General features: G+C 35.6%; 2 protein-coding genes across 2 annotated transcripts in view; one reads left to right on the forward strand and one right to left on the reverse strand.

The window, feature by feature from the left end:
* Nucleotides 1-12,408, forward strand: part of SASS6 (spindle assembly 6 homolog (C. elegans)) — a 26,417-nt gene extending 14,009 nt beyond the window's left edge. The window contains exons 9-17 of the mRNA XM_004689741.2: nt 330-524; nt 633-722; nt 801-980; nt 1,268-1,349; nt 1,944-2,080; nt 4,117-4,245; nt 8,462-8,559; nt 9,690-9,784; nt 9,887-12,408. Of these exons, the coding sequence (XP_004689798.1) occupies nt 330-524; nt 633-722; nt 801-980; nt 1,268-1,349; nt 1,944-2,080; nt 4,117-4,245; nt 8,462-8,559; nt 9,690-9,784; nt 9,887-9,993 (1,113 nt within the window). The 3' untranslated portion in view covers nt 9,994-12,408. The remainder of the gene's footprint in view (nt 1-329; nt 525-632; nt 723-800; nt 981-1,267; nt 1,350-1,943; nt 2,081-4,116; nt 4,246-8,461; nt 8,560-9,689; nt 9,785-9,886) is intronic.
* HIAT1 (hippocampus abundant transcript 1) overlaps nt 11,798-20,552 on the reverse strand; it is a 24,543-nt gene continuing 15,788 nt past the window's right edge. The window contains exons 8-11 of the mRNA XM_004689742.2: nt 16,609-16,721; nt 15,576-15,673; nt 14,018-14,181; nt 11,798-13,163 (exon numbers count right to left, since the gene is read on the reverse strand). Coding sequence (XP_004689799.1) covers nt 12,957-13,163; nt 14,018-14,181; nt 15,576-15,673; nt 16,609-16,721 — 582 coding nt within the window. The 3' untranslated portion in view covers nt 11,798-12,956. The remainder of the gene's footprint in view (nt 13,164-14,017; nt 14,182-15,575; nt 15,674-16,608; nt 16,722-20,552) is intronic.

Genomic DNA, 20,552 nt, shown 5'->3' on the forward strand with positions numbered 1-20,552 from the left:
TATACTTTGTAATTTCTATTCTATAATGATCATTTATTACCGAAGTGATATTTTAAAATACGTAAATTTCGTAACATTAGAAAATTATGTTGCTAGTTTTAAAAATTACAGTAACTTGTTCATAATTCAGTATTGTTTTAATTTTTCTTACAATGATTGGATTAGATTTTAGTGTGTTTTATGATTATATTTAAGAGAAAACATTTAAAAAGTCAGTACTAGAATTTTAAAATTATTTAAAATATCTTTTATATTTTAAACATCTTAATTCTAAGTCACCAGATTAACCTAATTCCCTTTTCATAGTGTATCATTTTCCCCTCCTCTAGGAGCTCCAGCGAACTAAGCAAGAAGTCCTCTCTTTGCGGAGAGAGAATTCCACCCTAGATGCTGAATGCCATGAAAAAGAAAAGCATATTAATCAGCTACAAACAAAAGTGGCTGTTTTAGAACAGGAAATCAAGGATAAGGACCAGCTTGTTTTAAGAACAAAAGAAGCATTTGATACAATTCAGGAACAAAAGGTCTGCTTTAAAATTTTCTGAACAAATTGATGATCACATTTATAAGCAATGTTTTTCCTAAACAAACAAAATTCCCTAATTGTTCATTTTTTAAAAACTACATACTAGGTGGCTTTAGAAGAAAATGGTGAGAAAAATCAGGTACAACTGGGAAAACTTGAAGCCACAATAAAATCATTATCCACAGAACTTCTTAAGGTTTGTTTTTAAAAATTTAATAGAAGGTAAACATTTCATTAGAGTTTGTGAAAATACATATATGAAGCTCTTTTACAGGCAAATGAAATTATCAAAAAGTTACAAGGGGATCTGAAAACTTTAATGGGTAAATTGAAATTGAAGAATACCGTTACCATTCAACAAGAAAAACTGTTGGCTGAGAAAGAAGAAAAATTACAAAAGGAACAAAAAGAATTACAAGATGTTGGACAGTCACTCCGAGTTAAAGAGCAGGAGGTAGTTAATTTTATGTTTGTGTGTGTGTGTGTGATTATTTCCAAGATAGAACAAATTTCCTCACTGATTTTTATTTTTCAAAAGAACATTATTAGAGTCAAATAATAACGATAATAACTGATTTTTGTGTGGAAAGTTATGTATAAGTGTGTAAGTATACACACACATTTTAATAAGTATGTAAACTAATATCCTTTATAATTAATACGATAATCAGTTATTAATAAAATTTTCTTCAGTTTTTATTTTAGTCTTCATTATAATTACTGTGAGGATTGACATTTCAGGTATGCAAATTACAAGAACAGTTAGAAGCTACAGTTCAAAAACTTGAAGAAAGCAAACAGCTTTTAAAAAATAATGAAAAGTGTAAGTATTTTATCTTTTATTTAAATGAGCTGAAAATGTTATTTGAATTCAGTTTTCATATGCAAAAATTCTGCTTGAAATATGCTGTTTTAATGTTTTTGCTTTAGTAAATTATGCTATCTGCCTTATAAAATATATCATTATGAAGAAAACCATATCACATGTATCAGTAACCCAAAATTGAAAGTAGAATATATTGACTTATTTAATTTTTTTCATTTTTAATTGCTTTGTTTACCTAATAGTAATATGAATTTTTTGAAACTAAAATAGAAGTTTAATCCTACAGCTAACATTTTCTTGGTGTCTGGTATTGGTATTCAGATACGAGTGAATTTCAATTAAATGTAAGGTATAGAGAAAAAAGGCCTTTGAAGAGATTGTTGATTAGCAAAAATATGTTCTGATAGTAATAGAAAAAGGAGACTATATGGTAGTTTCTAAAGTTAGAAACTTTTAACAAAATTTGAACCTATGTTTTCATGTGACATAAGATAGTTTTAAGAATTTTTTTAAATTGCACTATTGTTTTTAAATGTTTGAAATTTTTAGAAAAATAAGTTTAATAAAAAAATTACTTTCTTGTTCTTTAAGTAATCACATGGTTAAATAAAGAGCTAAATGAAAATCAGCTAGTGAGAAAGCAAGATGTGTTGGGATCCTCTGCCACTCCACCTGTACATCCTGGTAGCAACACAATCAGAAGTGGAATTTCTCCTAACACTAATGTGGTAAGGTTCAAATTAAGTTGTGAGTGCTCTTAGTAAATTTCCTCAGACAAGAAATACTCCCAGACAGTTAGACAGTCTTCAGGCCAGGTGCTGGTACTGGTATTATTGGAGTCCTACAACTAATTGCATTCAAGTCGTTTCAGTTGTCCTTGGAAGTAGACCATATAGGTATACTTGCTGTTAACAAGTAAGATTTAATGGCTATAAATATCAGCCAGTTTTTTTTTTATTTCAAAGTTTATTTTTACATCATTTTACACATTTTTTTTTACATCTCGATTGTAATCCCCGCGGGTTTCCCATCACCAAATCACCCCTGTGCCACCACCATAGTCCCGTGCATTTCCCTCCCCCCCCCCCCGTTTTTGGTCCCATTCCCCACTCCACCCCCACAGAATGTCTCTGGTATATGGTTGTTCATTATTTTTGTTAAAATATCAGCCAGTTTTAATTAAAATAACGCCAAATGTGCTGAAAAACTTCAAGGCACATGCACACACATGCATGGGCATGTGTGTCCATGTGCAAGTATCTGGTAGGCCTCCTGCCTTAACAGTTAAGATTTTGGACAGGGTTTGGCCTTAAGTTTGTAACTAAAATGGATGCACCTAAATAGAATTGTCAGAAAAAGAAAAAGGAGAAAAGCTTTCTTGCCAGAATTATTAGTTCTAGATTCTAGGAAAAAACTGATTTATAGCCTTTCTTGTTCCCGGCATCAGGTTCTTCCTTTTTCCTTATAAGAAATAGGATGCAAGAAAAAGAAAAGTAGCTCCTTGTGTTTGGCAGCTGACATGGTACTATCAGATAGGCCTGGGTGTGAAAGCACATAAACCATTTCACAGAAAGTCAGTATCAGACATGGCTGACATGAAGGATCAAGACTTAAGTAAAGACCACTGTAATAATCAAGTCTGAACACGCACACAGATATGAGTATTGCCGCAGACAGCAAAATGGGCAAATATTCTCATATCCTGGCAAACTTAATTGACTACTGCTTCATTGCCAATTAGTTTTGGCCTTAATCTGTTCCTCCGGCCTTAATAGATAAGATTTATTTGGCTGTTTATCGTAACAGTTAATCTTATTTCTTGATAGTATCTGCTTCATAGCAGAGCTCAACTTTCTTATATTGTCCCTTAAATCCTCTAACTTATATGTCTAAGTCCAGTAAATTAGTCCCTGTTAATACTTCTTACTGAAATACCTCGTGTGCGAAAGAAAATCACACCCAATATATATGGACATGGATAATATTTCCGGTGGTCATTGACCTGACTCCATTGGCAAATTGTTTAAAAGTCAAGTGCCCAATTAAATTTGTAGTTTATGACTGGTAAATCAGACAGTACTTAAGTGTCTTAGGGGAAGTGTTATAGAACAGAAAAAATTTCTGCTGAATCACACACTAGTGTGGAAAAGATTTGTTTGGTACTGAATGGCAAACTTGAAAACACTTGACAGACTTAACCTTAATGATTGATGATAAATCTGTGAAAGGTATTTCTGTCATACAACCACTGATAAACATAATTGCTTCTGAAGGTATGTGTTTCCACTATCTACTTATAAAAGTTAACTGTTCTCCTGACCTTGGTCAATTGTGGTGTTACTGTATTGGAAACTAGTGACCATGCAAATTACTGTCTCAGTCCATTGAAGAACACTGATCTTGTTTTTACTTAGGTAATCTGGCAGAAAATAATTTCTGTTTTGTTCTGGATTGATCTGTTGGTCTGTGACTGCACCTACCTCTTACCCTTTTCAGGAATGGGAGGCTGAGAGGGTACTGACATGAATGGGAGATCTTTGTTGTAATTCCAATTCAAAGGCAGGTCCAGTGGCTGGTTTGTCTTAACTTCACAGCAATCTAAAACACGTAGGCCAATTTTTTTTATTGTTATGAGAAATAAAATTGGCCTCTGATTGTGGACTTACTATAAATTTTTCTAACAGATGTTAACTCCTCCTGGATCAGCCACTGCTATTTAGAACTAATTTCTCATCCTTAATCATTTTTATGGTTTTATTTTCAGGTTGATGGTAGATTGACTTACCCTGCTTGTGGGGTTGGTTATCCTGTCTCGTCAGCATTTGCATTCCAGAATTCCTTTCCTCATCCTCTAGCTGCCAAAAACACCATCCATCCAATTTCAGGACCAAAGGTAGCCAAGCTAAATGATACTTTTTAAAAAAAGTTGTATGTATTTTTCAAAATTCATTTATTTTTTTAATCGGTTGCTAAGAAGTAATGTATTTGATTATATATTACTGAATATTTGGTATATATGCTTAGGGGAAATTTGTGCAATGTGTGATAATTCTGAAATCACTGTAAAAATCTGGACATCAATCTGCTTAAACTTTATTTGTTCCTATGCATCCTCTTCATTTTGTATTCATTCTTTTACCTCCTACAACTCTCAGACTTAACTAGGATCACTGCTTTCAGACTGCTGGTTGGTTAGTGACTATTCTGGATTACATTGACAAGATTTCAAGGTCTATTTTGGAAACACTGATGGGAAATTCTGAAGTTTTGGCAATATTATCTCAAATTGCATATACTTAGCTATCCTTCTAATCCTTAATTAATTTGCTAAAACTTCTTTCTGTCTCTTGAGGTCTTAAACATCATTGTTATTACTACTGCTTTGGGTTTATATATTGTTCTCAGATACATTAAAATTTTATTTTTGTAATAATTTGATCCGCTCAGACCAGTTCATGAATTTTTTCATTCCTAACTTCATATCCCAGTTGATTTTTTTCCTATATTATAGAGACAAAAGCTTATAAAAGACTTTTTTAAAATACAGAACTGTAGACTTTAAAACTGCTATTATGAATTCTGTCAAATTAGTTTTGGGCTGTCCTAAAAATAAGTTCACTGTGTTGCTAGGCATATGCTGCTTTTTAGCAACAGTCTTATAACTTACCATCTGGAGCTATTAATGTGGCCCTCCCTGGTGGCACAGTGGTAGGAGCGCAGCACTGTGAAGCTGGCAGTGGCAGCTTCAGCATGAGTTCGATCCCAGCCCCAGAGGTGACCACATGGCACGGCAGACCTCTCCTGACCCTCCCACTGCTCCCCTCAGCAGTGTGCTTCAGCAATCTGTCTGTTCTGCTCCCCACTCTCTGTGGTGAATCCTGTCACCACCCCTGTACCCCAGTGCTATATGCATAAATAAAAAAAAAATTAAATAATTCTTAATGAAATGAAATGAATTAAGCCTGAGATTCTGTGCTTAGAATATTATGTAATTAGTATTTAGACATACTGAATGGCTTTTTTTGCATTGCTTGCTCATTAAGGAGAAAATAAGATAGATGCTCAAGGGATTATTGTTTTCTAATAGATATAATATACTGAAGTGATTACAGCTTGAGGTTTTTTTAGTTGAGAATTATGATTAAATTCACAATTGCTTTTAAAACAATTTGCAGGAATTATGTAATGTCCAAAGTGAGGATATAAACTACTACAGTTAGTTGCCTAGTGGTAGGACCACTAGGTCCTTTTATTACTTGTAAAATATTACTTGTAAAATAACATTATCTCTTTTGTGGAATCAAGAATTACAATAAAGATGCTTTTAAACAAAGAAAGAAAAACAGCCAAAAGTAAATAATAGACAAAGGAGCAGGGTTTTCAGTGTGCCCTATCTGTGTCATTGGACTTGATTGATGTTCATTTGATCATATATCTCACAGAGAAAAAACAAGTCTTGGGCGAGCAGCTGTGGCAATTGAAATATATGCTCTTTTGAGTTGCAGTAAAATAAAAATGTATATTTCATGATATTAAGTCTCTTATGTACCAGATTTCTTAAAGTGTTAATTTCAAGATTTAAACCATTAAAATAAGTTTTTAACTCTGAGGCTGTAAAATACCATGTTAAATGAAGCAAGAAGCAAAAATTTTCTGAAAGAATACATAAGTAAAGTGGTTGTGCCAAACTGAAAAAGAGAAAGACAAAGCACTTGATAATTATAAAGCAAGGCAGCCCAAGGCAGATAAAACAAGTTTCTTCCCCCCCCCAACCCCCACCCCTGCTTTTAAAGATTTATTTATTTATGCATACAAGAACTGGGATGCAAGCCAGAGGTACAGGGAGGGGGACTGAAAGCACTCAGCAGAGAGTAGAGAGTAGGGAGCAGAACACACCGCTAAGGAGAGCAGTGGGTGAGAGGAGAGATCTGCTGTGCCATGTGAGTCAGCTCCCAGGCCAGAGATCAGCTTGGCTGCAGAGAGCTTTGTAGTGCTGAACCGTAACTACTTGCACCACCAGAGAAAGCCCTCTTCCCGTTTGTTTTTAAGACAATGATAGCCAAATATTCTTTCATTCAGCCAAATAGTTCATGCAGGTCTGCTGAGGTCAAGGCATTGTTGTAGTCTCCAGAGAGGTAATGAGCCAGTCTCTGCCAATATGCCTCTTGTTTCGTGGTGAAACAGCATTATGATGGTAACCTGTAGTTTCTTTCAAACTGAAATGTTATAAAAGAGATATTTGATGTCAAAGAAAATACTTGTAATAATAGACTTTTAAGCACTTTATAATATCTGATTCCTTTTGTGTGGGATAAATTCTTAAGGTCAAGCGTGATCACATTTCACGTGGATATTATGGGGTATGTGAGTGATTTTTTGCAATGAGAGTAGAGCTATTAAGATAATTTGGTTTATCTTGATAGTGTTTAGCTGGCAATGTATTTTATCTAGAGATAGATTACTTAGTTTGATTACATCACCAGATGGCTCTGAATTTTTATTTTACATTAACTGTTTTAAAACATATGTGAACAAGGAAAGCTCTTACATTTATTAGGAGCATATATTGGCCTTTCCTGGTGGCACAAAGGTTACAGCACAGCACTATGAAGCCATCCACAACCACTGCAGCACAAGTTTGATGCTGGCCAGGGAGCTGACCCACATGGCGTGGCGGACTTGTCTTGTCCGCTACTTCCTCTGCAGGATATTTCACTAAATCTGCCTGTTCTGCTCTCCACTGTCTCTGGTGAATCCTCTCACCCCCTTACCTCTGTACCTCAATACTTGTATGCATAAATAAATTCATCTTTGAAAATGTAAATATACTGTCTAAATGTCCTTTCTGTATTCCCTAGTGCTCAGGGAAATATCACTGCAGGAAGATTTGTGATATATTCCAAAAACACTTCAAGTATGTAAAAAATGAGCATGTGTTCGTGTACATGTATGAATGTAGGTCTGTATACCTGAGTGCTTGTATAAAGAAGCATAGAGAGGGCCTCCCAGTGCCTTAGCAGTTACCTCTCGACACTATCACTGCTGTGGCCTGCATTTGATCCCAGGCCCGGGAGCCCCACATACAGCGCAGCAGACCTCTCCTGTCTCACTCTCTGCTCCCCTCAGCAGTGTGTTTCATTAAATCTGCCTGCTCTTCTCACTCTGTCTCTGGTGAATCCTCTCTGGCCCCATACCTCTGACCTACATCCCAGTTCTTCTATGCAAAAGATAAAGTCTTTAAAAAAAAAGTAATGAATACATGCCCGCTGTTTTGTGTCTTGCTTTTTTCATTTAAAGTTGTGAATAGGTTCATTTCCATGTATTATAATGTAAGTTTTTTCTTTTAATCACTTCATAGTATTTCTCTATGTAAATGTGCTAGAATGCTCTGTTAATAATTAGGTTGCTTTCATTCTAGTTATTTATTCATTGCTTTAGCAGCTATCTTTGTGTCCTTATACAATTATTTGCATGATAAATTCTTAAAAGTAACTGAATCAAAGGTACTTGTAGCCTGTCTGGTGACTGATTATTAATTAGTATTTGCTTGATTGTTTCCTCCTGAAAAAATTTTGGTCATTCTTTTTAGTCAGTTTTTGTATGGGCTGCTTAACCCCTGTAAAATGACGTGTTCTTTATATATTCTAGACAGCTTATTATTATTTAGATTTTTTTTTAGATTTTTCCCCTATTTTGTCCTTTTACTTTCTTTGCTTTTTTTAAAAATAATTTTAAACTTTACTAAAGTATGGTTTACAACCCACATGACATTCTCCCACCATTAACTTTCTACTTTCAATACTTGTAATCCATACAGAGTTGTAGAACCATCACAACAGTCCAATTTTCAAGCATTTTTTTTTCCCAAAAACGTACCCTCCTGCATGTTTGCAGTTCATTCACATTCTTCCTTGTATGACAGGAACTTTTTTGGCAATGAGAAATAGACTTTTTATTAAATGTTCTCATTGTGTGTTTGTGAAAAAACTGTAAGTTGAACTTGTAATTCTGTGGTCTAGATTTACCAGAAAACAAGCATAGCCATACAGCTCCACAAAGAACTATGTGTTCACTAATTCATTTATACGAGATGTTTTCCCTCTTTACAGGTTCAGTTTAACTTGCAGTTTACCAAGCCAAATACATCAGTAGGCGATATTCAATCAGGAACAACTATTAGCATGCCATGTTCCACTGATAAAGAAAAGTAAGTACTTACTGACATAAACTTTAATGTTTACAATTTGAGTCATCTTAAAGAATTAGTAGTACTTTTTACGATGCCTACTCATTTGTCTGACACTTGAAGTTGCTGTTAGAAATCTAATTCCTAGTCATCAGCATTTTTGTTTTCATATGGCTGTTTCACTGTTGATGTGCTCCATTTTTCTGAATTATGCTTCACTGTAGAGTAATCTTAACCCACTACTCTAACCTTTATTCTAAAATGGGACCAAGATGGGTTTTAAGAGTTAGTATTTGTGAACCTCCCCTTTTTAAAAAAAATCAGAATTTCTTTAAGTCCTGAGATGTACTTTTTTGTCATATTTAATTTCAGTTTGAGGCAGAGCAACTGGAATTCATATTAATGTTAGAATACCATGTGTTTATGTTTAACTGTATCACATACCAAAAACAATTTTATTGATACAGATATGTATCAATAAAGATCATATTTGTGGTATAAAATCAAGCATAATCATATGTTCATAAAATTAGGGTTTTCAACCCACGGGGAGAACAATTGAGATGAAAAAAAATGTACGAAATGATATAAAAATAAACTATTATATTTAAAAATAATCAAAATAAAAACCCCATGTTTCTGGCAGAAGGAAAGGAATTTTAACCACATTTTAAAAAAAAAATAGGGTTTTCAGAACTGGTGCTTTTATTTGTTGTCTAGAAGAGTTATTAGTGTTTTAAATGATGACAGATTTTAAGTACTATAAATTTTTAAAAGCTTTTGCTTAAATCACTTTAAACAAAGGATGAGATAGAAATTAATAAAATAATTATTTTCAGACACACACATGTATATTTTCTTCCCTCATGTATCACTTAGGGACTGTTATCATTTTGGAATACTCATAGTTTTCATGTCCCACATATTATTTATCCCAGTTCTCAGAATTTTTAGTAATTTTAAAAAATTATAATTTACTGGGAAGGGCATATTGACTTATGTATAGATAAATCATTTGCTTAGAAACCAGTAAAGAACATAATTTGAACAAAGCTGTAAATATTAGTTCTTATGTATAGTGTGTATTTAGAGATAAACTTTCAAAATTAACTACTAACATCAGACTCATTTAAAATACTCTTCTTTTTAAGCAGTGAAAATTTGGGGCTGGAATCCAAATACTTGAAGAAAAGGGAAGATAGCATTCCTTTACGTGGGCTCAGCCAAAATCTATTTAATAATCCAGGTGAGAAGATATTTTGAAATGGATTGTTCACTGTGGCTTGACCAAATATACATATAAAAGATCAAAGGAACGCAAATGACCTTTTTTTGTCCTCGTGTGCAGATCATCAGAAAGAGAGCACGTTAGGAGCACTGCAGACATCTTCAAAACCAGCAGGCCTCCCTTCTGCACCTTCAGCCTACTTCCCAGGGCAGTTACCCAGCAGTTAACCAGCAGTTACCCAGCAGTTAACCCAGCATCATACTTTACTGCTTAAAGTTTATAAATTTGGGTGATTTAAATGTTTAATATATCAAATGTTAAGAAGCAAGTTTCAGAGTTTACTTGAGCTCCTCCTCTGTTAGATTATTTGACCCTGTAAGTACACTGCTGTTTATAGCACAGTTCAGAGGAGCAAATTTGGCACTAGTTATTGAGTAAATGATACCATTTAGTTTGTGAATCTGGTGTTTTGTAAAATAAGGGTATGAATGTTGTTAACTTAATCCTTACGAATTTAAAATTTTAAGAAGAGATGATCTTTCTAACGTACATTATGATCATAATGAATATCTGGGTAAACTGTAACCTTCTCAGATGTAATATAGGACACCAAAGAATGGTAATTAATTTTATATTTTCATTGGCTAAATGTTTTAAATTTACCACCTGAGAATTATGAGGGAAAGTGATTATCTTGGATGTTTATATTATTACTTACTATGTAAAGGGAAAAGTCCTAAAATTACCTTAAATGAATGAAATTAATCCTTAATAGCGAAGTGTATTTATATCATTAGATGTAGTATAAAATGCTTTAGTCATTTCACCACAAAGTTAAGGATTTTAACGAGTGCTAGAACTCAGTCTATACTCATTCCATTTTTCTTTCATTTGGAGTTTTACTGTTTTATGCAGCTAGGTCTATTATTAGTGAAATATTATTTGAAAATTGATTACTACATAAATTTCTGTAAAAGCATCATGCATATTCATTGTAGTTTTTTAAATCAGTTCATTGTTTGCATATTAATAAAGTATGCAAAAGGAATAACTTAGAAATGACCACCTTTACTTATCACTAAATATTTCAATTAAGCATTGTTACTTGGAAAACATTAGGTGACTGAAAATTCACTAAATCATAGGCCCCATTTTTCTTGACAAACATCCCAGAAAGCTTTTGCTTAAATTTCTGAATCAGTTTTTTGTTTGCAAAGATTGCTAATGCTTGTAATTTTTAAAAAATTATTTCCAAGAAAAGACAGTACAAGATAGAGCTAGTGACATACCAAACTGCTGAACTTTTCATGAAGCTTGGAGTCTTAACGAAACTTGGAGTTGCAAGCTGTCTGAAACTAGGGATGTAGTCTAAAAGGTCCAGTAACTGTAATTAGCACTGTTAACATATAGTTCTGTGCTCAGACAAGCTATATTAGTAAAGATATTCAGTTATAATAACTTGAAAGCACTGAATTATAACCTGGAAAGAAACTTTTTGATAAAATTAAAATCTGCTTTCTTGTAAATACTTGTAATGTGTATAAAACATTGTGTGGATGTTTGGATTTTTTACATAGATAGCTTTTTTTAAAATATAGATACCCTTTTCCATGCAAAGTTGGTATTTTTATATCATATTGGCTTTTTTGTATTAAATGTATATAGACTAGAGTGTGAAGTCTTTGCTCTACCTCTTACACTTATTTGAAATTGTTTTGCAGTGTAAAATTGTACATGTGTCAATAATCAAAATGTTGCACTTAATATATCTGTAAACTGTGAGCTTTGTTAATAAAGTATTAATATTTGGGGAGTATGACATGAAAAATACATAAAAAACAGAGTAGTCCTGATAGATGTTTATGCTTAAATTCATTTCTAGTTAACTTCCAGGTAAGTGTAGTTTATAGCGAGGGAAAAGAAATGGATTCAGATTGAAGAAGGTGTTAAGAATTTGTTACTACAAAAGTGGTTATGGTAACACAAGTAAAGCCAAATAGGCCCGATAGGGAGTCACAGATCAAGACTTTCTTTAAAAAAAATCATTAAAATATTTAATTTTATTAACAGAATATTTACATTTCTTTTAAGACCTTATTTAACCATAGTGAGTGTTCCAAGTTTAAAAAGCATTAAGCAATAACCACACACAAGATGAAAACAGTGTAAACTATACAATACTTTATGTACAATTTTTACAAAGTAACACTTTTTAAATAATATAACTGGACACAAAAATATACACTTTAGAGAAATTCACATCAGTAATTGTATAAAGCTCTCTTCTAGGGTCCTGAAAATTTAGGACAAACATTAGCTTTGTAAATAAAGTGTTACTGTGACAGTCCTGAAAGGCCACTATATATATTTATCTACATATAGATATCACATTGACATTTTCAAGGCTACCAGCTTTACTATATAATTTTTAGATTATGTATTCAAGTGTTGAGGTTCTAATGATTATGCAAACATTAAAAGAATAGTGGTATAAGTAGCTGGGGAACAAATTTGAGCCAGCATTTACATTTACAGGCTCCACAGACCCCAAGTTGAATGCTAAATGGCTGATATTTCTCATTTCAAAAACAGTAGTGAATAATGTTTAAAATAAAATAACTACAAATAAGCTTGAAACATGATTCAGATTTCGTACAGTTTTCTTACAAGTTCTTTTTTTAATCCAAACAATGCTTTTACCATTTCTTTACTTTAGTGCATCTGCATTAAGGCTTTGAATTATTTGACCCAAGATTTTGCAATATTAAAATCTGACTCAAGATTTTAAAATGTTAAAACGAACTGGTCCACAACCATACTACCTAACTCTGTCTCACTGTGAGTCAGCATAAATAGTTAAAGCTCAACACCTGAAGGAAATGGTAGCAGAGACCGTTGCTAGTATCTAAGAAGTTACATATATAGTTTTTAATTAAAGGATGTATAATAAAAACAAACAGCTTAGTGGCAAGAAATTGGTGCTAATAAACAAAAGGTTTCTTTTCAAAAGAAATTGTAACATCTTTGGAAAACTGTCCAGTTCTTTCTTTAGTTCCCACGGAGTTCATGCAGATACATTTCTTAAGACAATCTTAAAGTACATTGCAGGTGGACATGGAATGTACATCCAGAACTACAGGTGAAAACTAAGACCTGGGTGCTGATAGAAAGAGTCTTCCTGATTTCGGCGTCACACATTTGTGTCCTGGAGTAAAGGTTCTTTGGCCTCGCCTGGCGCTTGTGTACTGTGAGGATGGCTGTGACTGCCACAGTGCTTTCGCCAACTGCTGGACCTTAAGCTTAAATTGGTATGTTCCGGAATAAACAAGGCAACAAGCAGAGCCAGCAGTACTGAACAGGCTCCAAAGAGGAAGGGGGGGCCAGGGATGATGGAATTCTGAGGAAGAAAAGAACAATTAGGTCTTTTGCTCACACATCTTGGCTTACAGGAGAAATCGCTAAACTTTCAGTTGTAACTGACTGCTAGGAAATTACAAGCAGTGCAACTTCATCAAGGCCAGTTAGAAAAAGAGCCCCCTTTCCAGGAGGAGAAGGGCACTGTCAGACCCACTATAAAATTATGGGATAACTGACTCAACCAAAAGACACTTAAAAACAGCGTAAACAGCACTGAGCCTTCGCTTAATAGTTCAAGAGGAAGATTTCAAAAGTACAATCAAGTGGTATAAACATTTGCTACAGTAAGAGAATCAATGACCATTTTCCTCCTTGAAAAAGGTAACTACATTCTCGTAACTAAAAGAAAGAAAAAGAACAGTTCCATAAGACAAGTCCAAGGTTACAGTCCTTCACTTCAGAAACTTAAACACTGCCAGTTTTACCTGTGTATAACTTATTTTTTATCTAAATGTAGTCTTGGCTACAATAACTTTTTATGGCGTTAGTGTTTTCAGTAATAGGAGGGAGATATGGTAAACAAGTGCACAGAGATGTTTACCCAACATCCACCTGACTATCACAGAAAACAGACTTGAGACTCTTAACGTCAAGTCTCAGGTGAAAGACGTGGTGTACAGCAGGTGGTGTTGCCTATGCCACAAGATTGAATATGACAAGCTAGAACGTTTAAATTGTAATTCTCAAGGGGAAAAAGGTAGTGACAGCCAACTTCACAAAGATGTATATAAAGCATAGTCCCTTAGGCTTTGTATTTAATGTGTTTTATTAAATCTAAAAGTCTCCCACACCAGCCAAATAAACTGTACTTTTATAATGTGAATGAAGAATTACCTGTTCAAAGTGGTGCTGCGGACTTGTGTTTGTTCCCAAGTCTGTACCAGTCATTGGCAGTTCTTTAAGTTCCACATGGAATATGTAGAAAATGAATCCATAAAGGGCTGGTCCCAGACCATTGCACAATCCTCGAATTCCTGTTATCATTCCTTGAACGACACCTAAATTATTTATAAACAAATAACGACTTAGTATACCACTTTTTTTCCCCCTACACTAGAACCAGTGTAAACATGAAATCACTATCAGACACTAGTGATTACTGTGATGACATATAAAGTGTAATAACCTGTCTGAAAATGTGAGCTCAGACAGCTAGAGTAGAAACAGGTAGGTAGAAGCATTTTCCTTTTATTTTAGTCAGCTAGCTGAAAATCAGGTACCAGTTCCCAAAACATTATCCCCATGAAGCTCGTTACGACCATCTAGTCAAAAATAGACCCTTTTTATAGTATGAATTTATCTCCAGGATCTCCTCTCAAATTTAAAGTGTGGTCCTCGCTAGTGGTGCAGCCAGGTTAAAGTACTGCACTAAGAAGCTAAAGCCACTTCAGCATGAGTTTGATCCCTCGCCCCAGAGGTGACCACATGGCGCAGCAGACCTCTCCTGACCAGCCCGCTGCTCTCCTCTCAGCAGTGTACTTTTTTACCTGGCCTGTTCTGCTCCCTACTCTGTCTCTGGTGAATCATCTCACTACCCCTGTACCTCTGGCCTGTACCCCAATTCTGTATGCACAAATACATAAATCTTAAAAAAAAGTGCAACTGGTTTTGGCCAAAGGCTTTTCATCATTTTTTTCACCAAGTGGCCACTGCCATTCTTTTTGCAACACCGCATTTTCCTTATTACTAGATAAAAGATCATTTCTGGGCATTATTCTTCATCTGTTATCATTCCATGAAGTAAATGTCCTATCACAAAAGCTTAAGACAATAGAATCATCTGCTATGTGTCTTTTAGGTAACTGAAAGGTCAATTAGATTGGAAGTATTATGAGTGTGTCTCAAGATGTCTCCCACATCATAATAGCAAACTCCTAATTGGTTAATAGACCAAAGGGTAGCTTCCACTGCTAAATGACTGTTTAGCAAAAGTTCAGCTAATGCTACACATGGAGTGACAGATAATGACTATATAGCCACCTAAGGCTAACATCCTAGAAATCGACTTTTCTTCTTAATATTTTTTTCTTTACTTTTGCATAGATGAACTGGGTGAGACGATTCACCAGAGACAGACTGGGGAGCAGAACAGGCAGATTGACTGAAATACACTGCTGAGAGGAGCAGCGGGTGAGACAGGAGAGGTCTGCTGTGCCTTGTGGGTCAGCTCCCTGGCCAGGGATCAAACCCAGGCTGAGTGGCTGTGGACTGCTTTCTAGTGCTGAGACTTAACCCCTTGCACCACCAGGGAGGGCTGCTTTTCTCCTTTACAATGAAAATAAAAAATCCTCTGCCCTGGAGATACTTATGTTTCAGAACTTAAGAAACAGTAAAAGCACAGGAGTAGAGTATGTGCTGTGCGTTTAAACACCACCGGTTCCGATCAGCTCACCTTGTTGATCAGCATCAGCAGTTCGTGAAACGAGGGCACTGACAGCTGGGAAGGTAATGCTGGACATGGCTGCGACTGCGCCCGCTGCCCACATCATCCTGTAATCAAAGCAGCAAAAAATTAAAAACAGTGAACTCTCCATTATACCTGTCACAGTCAAAATATATACTTAAAACGAAGCACTTCTTATTGTGAAAAGGTTCTAATATAGGGAGATGAAACATTTACTTGCACTATTCTTCCTTTCCATGTGATTCTGCACAAGTCAGTTCAAAGTCTAGCCCTTTATTCCACAAAGGAGAAAAACAAGAATGATGAGGGGCTTTAGTGCAGAATTAGGGTATCACACCCCAAACTGAAAAGTAAGTTGGGCATTATTTCTTCCTGGGGGTGACGAAGTGTGTGCATGAAAAACAGTGCATAATGCAAAGAAACATTAAGCGTTTCCAAACATGTGAAGCCAGCTAAATCTTCAGCAAGGTTCCCACAGATTTGTGTTCAGTGTGAAAATATCATTAATTTGATCTCAACTTTGGATGTTCCTGACCTGATGTTTTAGATAAATTGTGAACACCTCTGTGAAAGCTGAACTTGAAAGCAAAATGCCCATCAAAATATGCACTTGGTATTTATTATTCATGTCGAAGACGAAACAGACAATATTTTAATTTTAGGGAACATCTGTGTGAATGCGGCGCTCGGCCCTGTGCTCAGCTCACAGGTGTTCATGACAGCTTGACGTCAGCATCGCCAGTTCTGCCAGGCGCCTGTGGAAACTGGCATGAAAAGTAGGGCGTGAAGCCAGGATCATAACGAGTGGCCTTTTTTCTAGTTTGCCATAAGTAACAAGCTTTACTCAACTTTTTCTAAACAGAAAAATGAAGTTAACTTTCAGAATCTAAAACCTAAGTCCTAACTGAGGAGCAAATAAGGAAAAACAAAATTCTGTCAAATATATCTTAAAGCTGAAAAATAAAATACAAAAAGGAGCAAAACCTCACAATTTTAATAAAGTTAATGTATTTATACTTACCAAGGTTCTGAACCAAAGCCATACCATGCCAGCTGTAATATTTGAAATCCTAGACCCAATAAAATGGTGTTCTTATTTCCAATTGATCTCATAAGTAAACTCAAGACTATGGTCTGGAGAAGAGAAAAACCAAATGGTTTATTAGAACAGAATAAACTTTTAAAACTAAAATATTTGATTTCAATCTACACTTTATAAAACCAGTCAGAAAATAAAATATTCGATGACTTCTTCAACTTTTCTATTTTGGCTTTTTAGTCTCAACTGTTCCTGAATATACTGGAGACAGTTATTCCAGGTCAGAGAAGTGATGAAAGGTCCCTCTGCTGACAAAACCAGATTCATGAGAAAGTTGGAAGACTCAGAATATGTGCACTTTTTATTTGGTAGTTTTCTCCTAAGGCCACTTAGAGTCAGCAGTTGAAAACAGCAGAGTTAGGCTTCCAACTAATGCTTTGGAGAACCCTATAGTAGCTTAAAAATGTCTTTATGGGCCAAGTTAATCCAAATGGTTACTGCCCTACTAAAGAAAATTGAACTATTACAACAATTACTCACATATCCTTCACCTAAACTAACCTTTCACAGAAATCACAGTGCCTTCACAAACAGTAAATCAGTTGTACAAGTATGACTTGGGACAAGATAATATGATAACTAAGACATAATCTCTGTAAAAATACCCTGGATCATAATCCTAGTTATGTGTGACCCTGAGCAGATTTCTTCACTCTGAGACACAGTTTCATCTCTAAAATGGTGATAATATCTTGAAGTTGTCATGTGCATCAGATATTTACATAAAGTGCTTACTATTAGCATTGTGTCTGGCATACAAGAAGAATTTAATAAAGAATAACATGAGTTGATAGATTTTCTTGCTATTTTTAAAGTTTATAGAAATTTAGCAATGATTTGGGGACAATAGAAATTTTTTTTTGCTAATTCTAATTAAAGTATTAAATATACCACATTACTATAGCTACTAAGTCTAGGAAAAATTCGGGAAATTAAAATTTAATTTAATGTTCAAAATGCACAATTATCAGTTACAAGTTTAAAAGTTTTTTAAACCTACCAAATATTTAATCGTAAGCCAGTAGAAAGCAAATGAAAATTCTTTTAAGAATTCTTAAGCAACTAGGACTAAACTTTCTTCTCTGAGATTTTCCCCCAAATTACATAAAATTGACTTCTAAAAGAAATCGGGTTACTGGCTTACATTCTTCAGCAACCAAGCACAAAAATGCATTAACACAGAAGTAAGCAGTTAGCAAAGAAAAACTTCCTGTTAGCTAGCCAACTACAATGGAGAGAAGAGCCCCTTCTATGCAAACACCTAGCTATTAGAAGGTAGTCTGGAAGTGCTACTCTTAAGATTTCAATGTTAAAAAAAAAATCTGAACTCAAATCCGTACATGATCTAGAGAGCACTATCAGCCCAGAAACCACCTCTTTGTCCCAAGCAAGTAGAGATGGCCATATTTTGCATTTCTGCAAGAACCTTCCCTTTCTCCCTCTCCCAATAAGACCATTTGAGTGTGTGTTCAGCAACTACAGAACACTGTAAGTTTGGCCAAAACCAGCCAGGAGGGTGCAGACAAAACGATTGTATGTCTGACACAAATTGAAGATAGTAATTTTGTCCCTGATGGAACTTTTTAACATCTGAGAATTCTCAACACCTTGTCTAAGTCTTAATTAGTTATCTTTGGAATGTACTTGTGATTTTTAAATATGTCACTAAATTCTTAACAATAGTGAAACTACTTCATACAAGACACAGGAAAAAAAAAAAAAGATGTCCCTTAATTTAGTAAAACTCATTTTGAAGCTGAGAGGACTAAGTCCCAAAAGTTAAATGAGTAAACCAAGATGACATACATAATAAACAGTCAAATGACATCAGCTTTGGTCAGTCAGTTGGCAAATATCTGTCAAGTTCTTCTAACTCTAGGTCTGTGGGCACTGATCTAGAGGTCTGTAAACCGATCAAAGTGCAAAGAGCCCACCTCCTACTGGGGAGAAGGCAGGCTTAAGCAAACTCATCTAACAAGATAATCACAGACTCTACTGATCTGAAGAAAACAAAGGAGGGTGGTGTGATACACACCAGGATGAGCAGAGGACTTTTGGAGATGGCATCTGAGGCTGCTGATAGAGGGCAATGAGGCAACCATCGGCCAGTATCTCCGGGAAGAGAACTCTATGGAGGATGACAGCAAGTGAAAAGTCCTGGGTTGAGGTGGAGTCAAAACATACATGGGAGAAAATGAGATCATATTCAAAGTCTAGATTCTTATTTCGGTTGCAAGAGAAGGTGTTTTTTAACTGTTAAATGAGAGTTATGATTAAATTTCCACTTACAAAAATTACTCTGCCAAATGGAAAACAGCATGGGAACAACATGGCAGCAGAGATAAGAGAGACTACTGCCTGAGCCAAGACTGGGTAACGATGGAGCTATAATGAAGGTGATGAAAAATCACCTCCATTCCGAATGTATTCGGAGAAAGAAGTGACAAGGGATACCACTGGGCTTGAATGGATGTGGAATAGAGAGAGGAAAAGGATCAAGAACACTGCTGAATTTCCTGGCCCGTATGGCCAGGAGAGTGGTGTTGCAATAACTGAGGGAGCAGTCCCAGAGGGGAAGGATGCAGACTTCAGTTTTGGCCACGTCTAGTCAGAGGCCTGGCAGGAACATCGAACAGAAGTTCAGAGATAGGCTGAGGGTACAAATTTGTCAAAGTATGAATCTGGGAGCTAGCAGCATACAGAGGACTGAATGAGCACTGAGAGATATACAACTATGACCTTGCCAGTCTCATAACATTTATTTAGTGCACCCGTTACATAAAAAGCCGACATATTATGCTAACTGGTGCCACGGACCAATGGACCTAATGGTAAGCCAGAGAGTAAAGACCCCAAAGGGAATAGCCACTACCTGGGTTCCACTCAATGGTGGGTCTATCTAGCATGACCAGATTTTAAAATTTTGGGGAGAGAAGCTACATATCCATATTTTCATATGTCATACCTCACAATTTTTACATGCTAATTTTTTTTAAAAAGATTTATTTACACATACAGAACTGAGGTGCAGGGGTGGTGAGAGGATTCACCAGAGACAGAGTGGGGAGCAGAACAGGCAGATTGTCGAAGTGCACTGCTGAGGGGGTCAGGCGGGTCACCTCCGGGACGGGGTTCAAATTCATGCTGAAATGGCTTTCGCTTCTTAGTGCTGTGATGTAACCCGCTGCGCCACCAGGGAGGATCTTACTACTAATTTTTAATGTTTTAAAACACTTTAGGAAAAAAACTTTTAATTTTGCATGTGCTGAACTGCAGGTAAAAGGTTAGCTACTAGAATGACTAAGAAGGTGATACAATTGTGAACATAATCTATTTGGAGCTCCAAAGGGCATTCTTAGCCTACTGACGTGAGATCAATCAGACATAAACAGAGGTAAAATACAGTATATTCTATAAAATGATACAGATATGCCAAATTATATGGGAACACAGTGAGGGGGGACCTAGGAAGGAGGGCAAGAACAAAGGCTTGAACAGGTACAAACTGGAGAAACAAGCAGCTCCGAGCTGCTGGCTTTCACTGGCTGAGAAGTCAATAGGGAACAAGTCATTCTTAATGGTCATTTCACATAAACAGAATGCAAGGCCATTCTTCTTCTACCTTTTAGACTCTAATAACTGAATATTTTATAAGTTCAGGACATACAAACATAATTAGCATTATCAGTCAACTATAATCTCCAACTAGTTTTCTCACTTTTTTTTTTTTTTAAAGATTTATTTGTGCATACAGAACTGGGGTACAGGCCAGAGGTGCAGGGGCAGTGAGAGGATTCACCAGAGACAGAGTGGGGAGCAGAACAGGCAGACAGACGTTGCACACTGCTGAGGGGAGCAGCGGGCGG

This window comes from Condylura cristata, unplaced genomic scaffold (genome assembly GCF_000260355.1).
Source record: "Condylura cristata isolate star-nosed mole 26May11 unplaced genomic scaffold, ConCri1.0 scaffold00026, whole genome shotgun sequence".
In the NCBI taxonomy this organism is placed as follows: domain Eukaryota; kingdom Metazoa; phylum Chordata; class Mammalia; order Eulipotyphla; family Talpidae; genus Condylura; species Condylura cristata.